We start from the raw sequence: 12,262 nt of genomic DNA, 5'->3' as shown, positions 1-12,262 counted from the left end.
GCAATAGGGCCCTATTTACTAAGCATTTTCCCCCCCAATAGGCACAGAATGGGAATAAACAGACCCCCCTTAATTTGCAAAGAATATTAGCAAGAAAACCAATGATAGAACAAACATTTTGAAAACTTGGACACCAGCCAGAATATTTTGTTTTATTGATGTTTAATTCTAAATATTCAAATGGACTAAACATAGCAACCACACTACTTTACCTAGAAGAAAACAAGGATTTGTTATTGTAATACATTGTTTTATTTATTCTGGTTCTTTATGCTTTATTCATTTTTGGGGGGGGGGGGGGGGGAGCGAGTTGGATGGGATAGATAAGATTGGGCTTAGTCTATTTTTTTTCTTTATATCTTTAGGGGGGTGGAGAAGGGATGCTATATTCTTCCATTTTCCAGACTCTTCCTCAATCTCTCTCTCCTCCACCCAAAGCCTCCGCTATTCCACATAGTCTCACCTCCTCATCTCTGCAGACTGAAGCAGTATTGACTCCCTTCTGCAGCCTGGTGGCTGGGATTACTGGTAGGTGTCAGGAAGTTTGGCCATCCAGGGGACCCTGAACATAACTAAATACTGTACGAGTAAGATAGTAGCATGCTAGCACCTGCTGAGCATCTGGTTAGCAGTCACCACCACAGGCCACAATCATCCCCCTGAGAATACTCTGCAAATGAACTAATCCATAAACAGAACACGTCATGAAAGTGCCTTTTGTAGGTGCATCTCTAAGAGCTTCCTCTCAGCCCTGACACATCTGCCCCTCTGGTGCCTGTGAGCCGGGGTAGGTGCCAGGTGGCATGAGGCCTGCAGCAGACCTGTTCTCTCTGCACAGTGATGGATTTAATCTACCACTATTTATCATTCCTATAGCACTAAACGTGATGAAGCCTTGAACTTACAATGACCTGCTAAAGCAAGAAACCTTTAAAAAAAAAAAAAAAAGGAACTGGTTGTACATTTGTATTGCTTGGATGGTTTCTGCAAACCCTGCATTAACCATGCAAGGGTGGAGACCAACTTTCCAGTCCTTCACAAACATACCTTTTCAGTTTGCTTGGTGTTTGTTTGGTTTTTTTTTTTACAATTTAACAGGAGGTTTAATCTTCCTGCTTCGGCCAAAGTTATATTGCAATCATTTCCCCAGTGAACTCAGGTGGTAGGGTATTAACTTCCCTTTTGCTACTACCACCCCTGTACAATATTAATCAAGAAAAGATGGTACTCTGCTCAGAGCTCACTTTTGATCCAGGCCAAAGAGCCTTTTGGCTTAGGGAGGCTCCAAAGTTCTTTCTGGATGCTGGACAGTATGAGATGGAACAATAAAGGTAAAATTAATGCTAATTATAGTTATGGAATAGCTTGATAAGCTGAGGAGGAAGATGCTTGCTGATTTGATAACAGTAGTTTCTAGGCATCTACAGAAACTATAAAGAGCACACAATTCAGATCTGATTTATCCCTGTCCCTCATCTATATATCGTGGAAAAGAAATTCCTGTGAGTCAAAGCATCCATCAGCCATGATGACCAATCCTTCCATCATGCAATGTTCACATCTCTTTCATCAGCCATCACCAGGGAAAAAGTAAAACCACTACCACCATCACTATCTTTTAGGGTTTCATTTTCTCCATATATTTTAATGTTTTCACTTTTTGGGCACAAGGTTGAGACATTAAAAATGCCGAGTAAATGACTGGGGCCTCAGCAATTTAGCCTATTTGAAGCGCTTTCTTAATGCATTATTCTGGCTTTAAGATCAAGATGTGATATCTATAACTATTTCTCTTGCTAAAGAAGGGCTGAGATGCTCAGCAAACCAATAAGAAAACCCAGAGAAAAATCAAGGATGAGGATCTCTTACACTTAGGAGCCTGTTTACTAAGCATTTAAATAAGAATGTTAAGATGTGGAACTCTCCAAAAATAAACCCGAAAGTTTATTTTCAGGCTTTCCCCCTAAAAAACACTTTAGATAAGTATAACATTGGCATACCTAGCTCCATTATATCAGTCACTGTTAACCCACAATTATTTAAATTCATGCTTTTGCTGTTAGGCTTCTTCCCAAGTTTCTGACAGAACTGTTTCACTTTCCTCCAGTCAGCTGTCTCAGGACCAGGAAGCTCAGACTCCCCTGTACAAAAATATCCAAACATTCTAATTAATATTAAACATGAAAAAAATATCTGATCCTGTAAAATAAGACATTACTGTACATCTGAGGCTCTCGCTAGAAATAAATCCAATGGGAGCACTCAGAGGAGAGGATCATCTTGCTAGAGAGAGAGAGAGAGAGAGAGAGAGAGAGAGACTAGATAGAGACGCGAGAGAGAGGAGCAGTGAGAGATGTCGAGAGAGAGAGAATATCTCGAGCAGATAGGAGATAGCTCTATCTCTACCTCTCTCACTCGCTTCATAGATCTCTCTCTTCGCTCTCGAGTCTCTCTCTGAGAGAATAGCGCGATCCTCGATCGCTCTCGCGCGCTCCTCTCTCTATCTCTCTCTCGCTCGCTCATCGCTCTATCGCTCTCTCTCTCCTCTTACTCTCTTCAATAGCTGAGAGAATAGCCTGACATTTCTGTATGCCTACGTAAAAATCTTGACAATTACTACCTGCCCTTTAAAAGGTGTACACTAGCTGTTGGATGATTTGAATAGGTGCTAACATTTCTTGAACAGAATAGCTGTGAGTCCCTCTCAGGATACTAACACTGAAGTGTAAATCAAAAAGGGATTGTTTTGTACTAGCTTGCCTGTAGAAATGCAAGATATATTGCAGGGGAAGAGCTCAGTAGCCCCATATCAGTAGGGAGCACTGAGAGGGAAAGAATCTGTATTACGTTGGGAAATGTTATAATTTAAAAAGTTTTCGGGAGAGATAAACTATTGGGAAATATTTTTTAGTGTATACTTGTTATTAAAAAAACACCACCTAGCCAAAAGATAGGAAAAAGCTTAAGTCTGTGTGTGTTGGCCACCCACCCCTAGCTCATTTTTTGATTTATAGGCAGGAGACACTTTCACATTTAAAATCAGCCTTTTACCTAACACACAGGATTGCCCCTGGCTTTATCAAGAGTTTAATTATCCCGTTGCAGGTCACTACCAGATTAAAAGTGAATATACCAATAAATTTAAAGGACTCATATTTATACATTCCTACACCCTTAGCAACCTAAACCTAACTAGGAACTTAACAAAAGATGAAGGCAGCAATCCCACAGCAAGAGAAGAGGCCTTCCAGTCTTCTGCATCAAACATCACATGTATGATTTTTTTACCCTCCAGTGAGAGGTTGTATGTGTGCACCAACTGCAAAGACCTCCTGGTTCTCAGAGAACAAGTCCAATCTCTGGAGGCTAGAGTGGCAGTCCTGGAGGAGCTGAGGTAGGAGAGGTTTATAGATGAGACATTCAGAGACATAGTAGCCGTCCCAACTCCAGTCTGGCAACCCCGGGTGCTGCCTCGGAGAAGGAAGGTCTCCTGGTCAGAAAGCATTAGCCTGCTGCAGCAGGAAATGATGCTGTAGCAAGGGCCTGCTCGTCAGGTGATGCATTATCCTCTCACACTAAGGCAGGTTCTCCCAGGACTACTGCCCAGGAGGGAAGGGTTAGGTCAATCATCATAGTTGGTGATTCAATTATTAGGAATCTAGATAACTGGGTGGCTGGTGGGCATGAGGATTGCCTGGTAACCTGCCTGCTTGGTGCGAAGGAGGTGGACCTCATGTGTTACCTAGATATGATTTCAGATCGCTGGGGAGGAGCCGGCAATTGTGGTACATGTGGGCACCAACAACATAGAAAAATATGAAAGGAAGGTTGTGGAAGCCAAACTTTTAGGTAGAAAGCTGAAATCCAGAGCCTCCAGGGTAGCATTCTCTGAAATGCTCCCGGTTCCACGTGCAGGTCCCCAAAGGCAGGCAGAGCTCCGGAGTCTTAATTAGTGGATAAGAGAGATTCAGTTTTGTAAGGAACTGGGGAACGGGGGGAGTCTTTTCCGAAGGGATGGGCTCTACCTTAACCAGGATGGAAATAGGATGCTGGTACAAACATTAAAAAAGGAGATAGAGCAGCTTTTAAACTAGAATAAAGGGAAAAGCTGACAGTTGCTCAGCAGTGCGTGGTTCAGACGGAAGTATCTTTGAAGAATACTAATGAAGCATTAGAGTTAAGGCATGTCAACAGAGACGTTTCAATAATAAAAGAAGTAGTCCAAGTGCCTATAATTAAAACCTCACCTGAGCTAAAAGATTCCAATTTATCCCTGTCAACTGAAAACCAGAATATAAATACACACACTTTAAAATGTCTGTATGCCAATTCCAAAAGTTAAGTAGTAAAATAGAGTTAGTGTGTATAGCAGTGAATGATAAGATTTACTTAACTGGCATATCACAGAGTGCGATAGTACCATACCCGGGTACAAATTATATCGAAATGATAGTGGCTGAATGCTGGTGGCTGAAGAGATAGGGAGGAGCAATGGTGCGGGGGGGGGGGGGGGGGGGGGGGGGAGGGGCTTGATGTCTGGGGTGGCATAGAGTCCAACAAGATAAGGATCCTGCAGGAGACTAAAAGCACACTGGAATTTCTACTCATAAAGATTCTATGTGTGTCGGAGAAGAGTATAGTGATAGGAGCATACTAAATTGGTAGTGCAGTAATAATGCCAGATTTCAATTACCCCAATATTGACTGGGTAAATGTAACATCAGGACATACTAGAGAGTTAAAGTTCCTGGATGGACAACTTTATGAAGCAATTTGTTCAGGAACCTAATTCTTAGTGGAGCTCAGGACTTGCTGAGAGTGTTAAAGGTGGTGAGGCTGCTTGACAGTAGTGATCATAACATGATCAAATTTGAATTAATAACTGGAAGGGAGACAATAACTAGATTCACAGATCTAGCATAAAACTTTCAAAATGGAAACTTTGAGAAAATTAGAAAAATAGTTAGAAAAAAACTGAAAGGAGCAGCTACAAAGGTTAAGAGTGTACAACAGGCATGGACAATGTAAAAATATCCAGAAAAAAACCAAAAAACTTTTTATTGAGGAAAAACTGCAAAAAGCAGAATACCAAATTTAAATACCCTTAAAAAAAAAAAAACCCCACGGGAATCAGTATCAGAAATCTTCAGTGCTGCAATCTCATGGGCTCTTGCCAGCAAAGGGCTACAACCCCTCTCCTGTATAGGCACTTATTATCACGTCATCTACCTCTTCCCGTTCCACTATTTTTTCTTTTTACTTGTACAAAACTACTCTACTTTTTCCCATTACACACACCCTTTTAAAATACCATTTCATATCACATTATATGACTTATCTTTTCTGCTGTCACCATCTTCGTTGTTGCTTGTTTATTGCCCGCCCGACATTGGCAATGTTTCGGCGTGAAACTCATGCCTGCTTCAGGGGCACTCTACACAATATTCTACAAAAGAAAAGATTTCTATTATTTTATAAAGATAACCACTTAACCGACCATTACAACGGAACTCACAGTTTAGCCAGACCCAGCTTCTTACAGCATTTCTCTCAAGTGAAAAGATGGCGCTCAGACGCTCACCTATTTTCTCTCCGGAAGTCTAATATATACGTCTGTCACGGAAGAAAGGAGTGTCCAATCAACTCCCACCTACATATACACGGACCAATCAACTTCCTTGTTTAGCCCCTCTGGGGCTACCGTGTCTAACTTAAAAATCCATTTCTGTTCACGCTGTGACAAGCGTAAATTTAGATTCCCTCCTCGTTCATCCTGTTCCATACTTTCCAGGACAGTACAGCACAAACTCTCAAAAGGATAGGCTTTATCTACACAATGTTGTACTAGTGGTGCCTCCAACTTAATACATTTCAAAGCGCTTTTATGTTCAATTAAGCGCGTCTTCAGTAACAGTGTTCTTCCCTACGTATAACAACCCACAAGGGCACCAAATTACATAGGCTACATTTTTTGACATACAAGTTGTTCTTTTTGTTGGTGTGTAATTTTTCAAAAAAAAAGGTAAATTGATGTTTGAATAAGCTAATGAACACATCACACATGAATTACATGGGAAGCGTCCTACTTCCAACTCCCTCTTTCTGCCTTCTATCCCTGAAATATGATTGTACCACTTGGTCCTTGATGTTAGTCCCTCTTTTAAAGGCCATCTTGTCACTTGAGAGAAATGCTGTAAGAAGCTGGGTCTGGCTGAACTGTGAGTTCCGTTGTAATGGTCGGTTAAGTGGTTATCTTTATAAAATAATAGAAATCTTTTCTTTTGTAGAATATTGTGTAGAGTGCCCCTGAAGCAGGCATGAGTTTCACGCCGAAACATTGCCAATGTCGGGCGGGCAATAAACAAGCAATAGCGAAGATGGTGACAGCAGAAAAAGATAAGTCATATAATGTGATATGAAATGGTATTTTAAAAGGGTGTGTGTAATGGGAAAAAGTAGAGTAGTTTTGTACAAGTAAAAAGAAAAAATAGTGGAACGGGAAGAGGTAGATGACGTGATAATAAGTGCCTATACAGGAGAGGGGTTGTAGCCCTTTGCTGGCAAGAGCCCATGAGATTGCAGCACTGAAGATTTCTGATACTGATTCCCGTGGGTTTTTTTTTTTAAGGGTATTTAAAATTTGGTATTCTGCTTTTTGCAGTTTTTCCTCAATAAAAAGTTTTGTTTTTTCTGGATATATTAAATTGAGGGTTATAGCCATAATTTGTTGGACAATGTTAAAATATACCATCTTAGAAGTGCAGTACAGATGTATTCCATGCATTAAAAAAGGTGGAAGAGACTCATGAGGGCCAAGATGGTGGTGTGAGAGGCTGCTTGTAAAGCTGCTCTTCTGATCGTTCTGTTTCTTGAATCAATAATGCCTGTAAAAAGGAAAGGTAAACTGCCGGTTTATCTTCCCGAACCCGCCCTACCTTTGGTCCAGAAGAAGATAACAGCTTTTGCTGCCTCAATGCCGGAGAGCATGGGGGAGCAATTCCCCGCTGTAGAGTTCGAAGGGGGAGCTTCGAGTCTACCTGGAAAAACCACGCTTAGCCCCCTGGACTGTTGACCTCTGCTGGCCCCGGCAACACGGGCCAACCTCCATGACTCGGCACAGTTCAATGACATCATTGTCCCGACGGGAGGGGGACACCAGGGAGGAGAATTATCACTAGTTATGCAGCTCTCCTCAAGCCTGTTGGGGACAACGGAGAAGCGGATAATGGAGGGAATTGTACCAGCTATATCCCCATTAGAACCCGCTGAGGAGGAACGCAGGATCATGGAGCTACAGAGACCGGAGGCTACAGGTCTAGCGATGGTTCGAGTAGGGGAGAAGTTGCAATTGCCCCCCAAACCAACCGTCATTACACTAGACAAGTTGTGGGACCTGGTAACCAGTCTGGGACAGTTAGTTACTGACTGTGATACAAAATACCAGAAGTTTGAAACAGAATTACAATCAGTGAACCAGAACCTTGGAGCCCAAATTAAAGACCTAGGAAATGATAACTGTAGAACAAGCGTCGAGTCAAATTCAAGCTGTGAATATTAAAATCATCAAGGACATTGGAATGTATTCCAAGATATTGGAAATGTTGGAAAATCAATCCAGACATTTAAATTTAAGATTTCTTAACTTCCCCAGAATGCTGGGTGAAGGAGTTCAATCTACATTGAAGAGATTTATGATTGAATGCCTAAAATTTGAAGAGACACAGCTTCCGATAATTAAAAAGGCTTTTTTTCTCATGAAATCTATGAGAAAATCTGATGGAGCCTGGATGGGAATTATGGACAATTTAACACAATTGTTTGAAAGTTCAGACACAGAAGTTATGGATAGGGGTACTCGTCTAGTGTCCTTTGTAACTGAAAGGGACATTAGTAGGGTCATGAAAGGTTTCTTTTTGAACCAAAACATTGAATTCTATTGTCAAATGATTAAAATATTTCCTGACCTATCCAGACCCACTCAGATTAGATGGAAAGAGTTTATAGAACTGAGACCCCAGGTTCTAGCATTGGCATATAATGTTAAAAGATGAGAATTTTGTTTTCACTCTGGTAGAGCAATTAAAATCATTTCTGTATGCTAGAACTACTGTCAGTCCATTTGGTCCAGAACCCACATAAATAAGACAATCAGGATAGTATAGCTGGCATAAAACGTTAAGCCAATTTCTTTTTGGAGTTTAACGCTCTTTCCTAAATGACTACTCCCATTAGTTTCAGCCTCAACTTATTGTTTATTCCTCACATAAATGCATGTAAATTGATTTAAATTCTCTCTTGATCATGTACATTATCCTGATGTGAAATGTCCATTGTATGCTTTTTCTTTTTCCTTATTCGAAGTATGTTTGTAATACTTTGTAAAAAAATTAATAAAGCATTAATTTAAAAAAAAAAAAAAAAGGTGTAAGGAAAACCAAACAAACAATCGCCAGTATGGTTAAAAGGTGAGATGAAAGGTTATTTTAGCCATAAGATCTTCCTTAAAATTGGAATGATCCATCCGAAGAAAATAGGAAAAGGCATTTGCATTGGCAAGTTAAATGGAAAAACATTGATAACACAGGCTAAAAGAATTTGAAAAGAAATTGGCTGTAGACTCAAAACCTCATAATTTTAAAAAATATATCCAAAGCAGGAAGCCTGCGAGGGACTCATTTGGAATGTTAGATGATCGAGGGGGTTAAAGGGGCACTTAGGAAAGAAAGCCATTGCAAAAAGACTAAATTATCTGCTTTGGTGTTTACTGATGAGGATGATGGGGAGATACCCATTCCGCAGACGGTTTTCAATGGTGATGATTCAGATGAACTAACCTAAATGACCTAGACTGGATGGTATACATCCCAGGGTTTTGAAGGAACTAAAAAATGAAATTTCAGACCTATTACAAGTAATTTCTAACCGGTTATTAAAATCATTCATTGTACCAGAAGACTGGAAGGTGGCCATTGTAACTCTGATATATAAAAAAGGACTCCAGAGGTGATCTGGGAAACTAAAGACCGGCAAGCCTGACTTCAGTGCCAGGAAAAAATCATGGGATCTATTATAAAGAATAAAATCGCAGAGCATATAGGAAGACATGATTTAATGGGACACAGCCAGCACGGATTTACCCAAGGGAAGTTCTGCTTCACAAATCTGCTTCATTTTTTTGAAGGGGTTAATAAACATGTGGATAAAGGTGAACCGGTAGATGTGGTGTATTTAGATTTTCAGAAGGCGCTTGACAAAGTCCCTCATGAGAGGCTTCTACGAAAACTAAAAAATTATGGGATAGAAGATGTCCTTTTGTGGATTGCAAGCTGGTTAAAAGACAGGAAACAAAGTAGGATTAAATGGTCTGTTTTCACAGTGATAAAAAGGTAGTGGAGTGCCTCAGGGATCTGTACTTGGACTAGTGCTTTAATATATTTATAAAAGATCTGGAAAGAGGTATGACAACTGAGGCGATCAAAGTTTCATGTGACAAAATTATTTGGAGTAGTTAAATCACAAGCAAATTGTGATAAATTGCAGGAAGGCCTTGTGAGACTGGAAGATCGGGCGTCCATACGGCTGATGAAATATAAAGCTCAAACATAAGCGAGACTTCTATGGCAAAAAAATCCATGACTATAAATTCAACCCCAAAGTTCTTTTCTCCTATGTCGCTAGCCTCACCACCCCTATCCCTCCTACCATTCCAGATTCTGAGGCTGCGGCTAAATGTGAAGAACTGGCCAACTACTTCCAAAGCAAAATCTCCAACCTGCTCTCCAGATTTTCCCCCACCAACCCCTCTCCCCCCACTAACCCACCCTCGATCCCCTCCCCGTCCCAACCCTCAATGGCCACAATGGACCTTACCTCCTCTAAAGAAATTACAGGCCTTCTTCGAAAACTTAAGCCTGCCTCTCACCCCAACAACACCATTCCAACCAAAGCCCTAATAGCCATCCCCAACAGCATATCCAGCACCATAGCAGATATTATCAACTGCTCCATCACCCATGGGATAGTCCCAGATGCCCTCAAACACGCTGTTGTCAAACCCCTCCTCAAGAAACCCTCCCTAGACCCGAAAGACCCCTCCAACTTCCGCCCCATTTCCAACCTCCCTTTTATCTCCAAACTAATGGAAAAGGTGGTCAATTCACAACTCATGGACTACCTAGAAAACTATGATATCCTCCATGTTTCCCAATTTGGATTCAGGAAACACTTTAATACTGAATCCTTACTGCTCTCCCTTACCGACTATCTTCTCAGAGGATTGGGACAAGGCCACAGCTACCTCCTCGCCCTTCTTGATATCTCAGCGGCCTTTGACACCATCAGCCACCACCACCTCCTGACACGGCTAGAAAGCATCAGCATCTCAGGAATAGCTCTAGCCTGGTTCAAATCCTATCTCTCTAACAGGTTGTTTCCGATTTTAACAGAGAACTTTCTATCTGCCTCACACCCCCTACAACAAGGAGTTCCGCAAGGCTCATCACTTTCATCTACCCTCTTCATTTACCTCACCCCTCTCTGCCATCTCCTCTCCGACCTTAAACTCAAATTCTACCTCTATGCTGATGACGTACAGATCATCATTCCCATTCACAACTCTATATCTGACGCCCTTGAGCACTGGGAAAAGTGCCTTGCAGACAACGCACTCCTCACCAACCTTCAGCTTGCACTCAACACGAACAAAACTGAACTCCTCCACATCTCCTCGCATCCACCTGACCTCCTGCCTAACGACCCTAAACTTAACCTCCTCACAGCCCAACCTTCCATTAGGGACCTCTGAGTCCTTCTTGATCCCAATCTTAGTATGAAACCTCACATCAACTCCATCCTCAAAGCTGGTTTCTTCAAGCTCAATGTTCTAAAGAAACTCAGACCCCTGCTCTACACCCATGACCTCCGTACAGTGATTCAAGCCACCCTCACCTCCAAACTAGATTACTGTAATGCCCTCCTCTTAGGACTCCCATTGTCTTCGATAAAACCCCTTCAACTACTGCAAGACTCATTACTAAACACACGCAAACACGACCATATTACCCCCATCCTCAAGGATTTACATTGGCTCCCCATCCTGTCCCGTATATACTACAAAACTTTGACCATAATACACAAGTCCATCCACACCCACAACTCCAACTGGCTCGACCTCCCTTTCACTGCCCCCCCTGTCCACCCGAGCCACCAGATCTACCAACAAAGGCACCCTACATGTCCAATCCCTGAAAATGGCTCATCTCTCCTCCACCCGCGACCGTGCCATCTCCATTGCCAGTCCGGCTCTCTGGAACTCTCTACCTGTCCACATGCGCATTGAACCTTGTGCAATTAAATTCAAAAAGAAACTGAAAACACTTCTGTTCAACCATGCCTACACAGAATAACTCTTTCCATTCCCCTTCGTAGTCCCCCCCCTTTCAGCTGACCGCCCTCTCCTTATATTAAGGAGACTATCATTGTAAATTGTTTTTTCTATGGTTATGATTTTTCTTGTTTGCTCTATCCTTCCTACTGCCTATTGTTTTACCCCCCGCCCAGTTACATTCTCCCTGTTGAAATGTATTTTCCAAGCTTTAAGTTATTATGTGAACCGGTATGATGTCCCCACCAATACCGGTATATAAAAGTTTCTAAATAAAATAAATAAATAAATGTGGTAAGTGCAAGATGATGCATATAGGGAAAAATAACCCTTGCTGTAGTTACATGATGTTGGGTTCCATTTTAGGAGTTACCACCCAAGAAAAATATCTTGACATCATAGTTAATATATTACATTGAAATCGTCGGCTCAGTGTGCTGTGGCAGTCAAAAAAAAGCAAATATTAGGAATTAGGAAGGGAATGGCAAAATGGAGGATGTCATAATGCCTCTGTATCGCTCAATGATTAGCCTGCACTTTGAATACTGTGTGCAATTCTGGTTGCTACATTTAAAAAAAAAAAAAGAGAGATAGATAAAGTTGCACTGGAGAAAGTACAGAGAAGGGCAACCATAATGATAAAGGGGATAGAACGGCTCCCCTATTAGGAAAGTCAAAAGAGGTTAAAGCGGTTCGGCTTGGAGAAGAGAAGGCTGAAGGGGGATATGATAGAGGTCTACAAAATCATGAAAGGACCTGAACAGGTAAATATGAAATGGTTATTTACTCTTTCGGATAATACAAGGACTAGTGGGCACTCCATGAAGTTAGCAAGTAGCACATTTAAAACAAATTGGAGAAAATTATTTTTCACTCAAA

The 12,262-nt window shown here is 41.4% G+C and overlaps 1 protein-coding gene across 7 annotated transcripts in view; it reads right to left on the bottom strand.

Annotated features, from left to right (window-relative positions):
• Window positions 1-12,262, bottom strand: part of LRRC31 (leucine rich repeat containing 31) — an 84,326-nt gene that overhangs the window by 68,839 nt on the left and 3,225 nt on the right. For 6 of the 7 annotated variants that reach the window (XM_029616529.1, XM_029616522.1, XM_029616526.1 and 3 more), the window contains exon 3: window positions 2,001-2,141. The exons of the other annotated variant lie outside the window; for it this stretch is intronic. In XM_029616529.1, coding sequence (XP_029472389.1) covers window positions 2,001-2,141 — 141 coding nt within the window. The remainder of the gene's footprint in view (window positions 1-2,000; window positions 2,142-12,262) is intronic. 7 annotated transcript variants of the gene reach the window in all.

Source organism: Rhinatrema bivittatum, chromosome 9 (genome assembly GCF_901001135.1).
Source record: "Rhinatrema bivittatum chromosome 9, aRhiBiv1.1, whole genome shotgun sequence".
NCBI classification, from domain to species: Eukaryota; Metazoa; Chordata; class Amphibia; order Gymnophiona; family Rhinatrematidae; genus Rhinatrema; species Rhinatrema bivittatum.
This window is presented reverse-complemented; position numbering and strand designations above follow the sequence as displayed.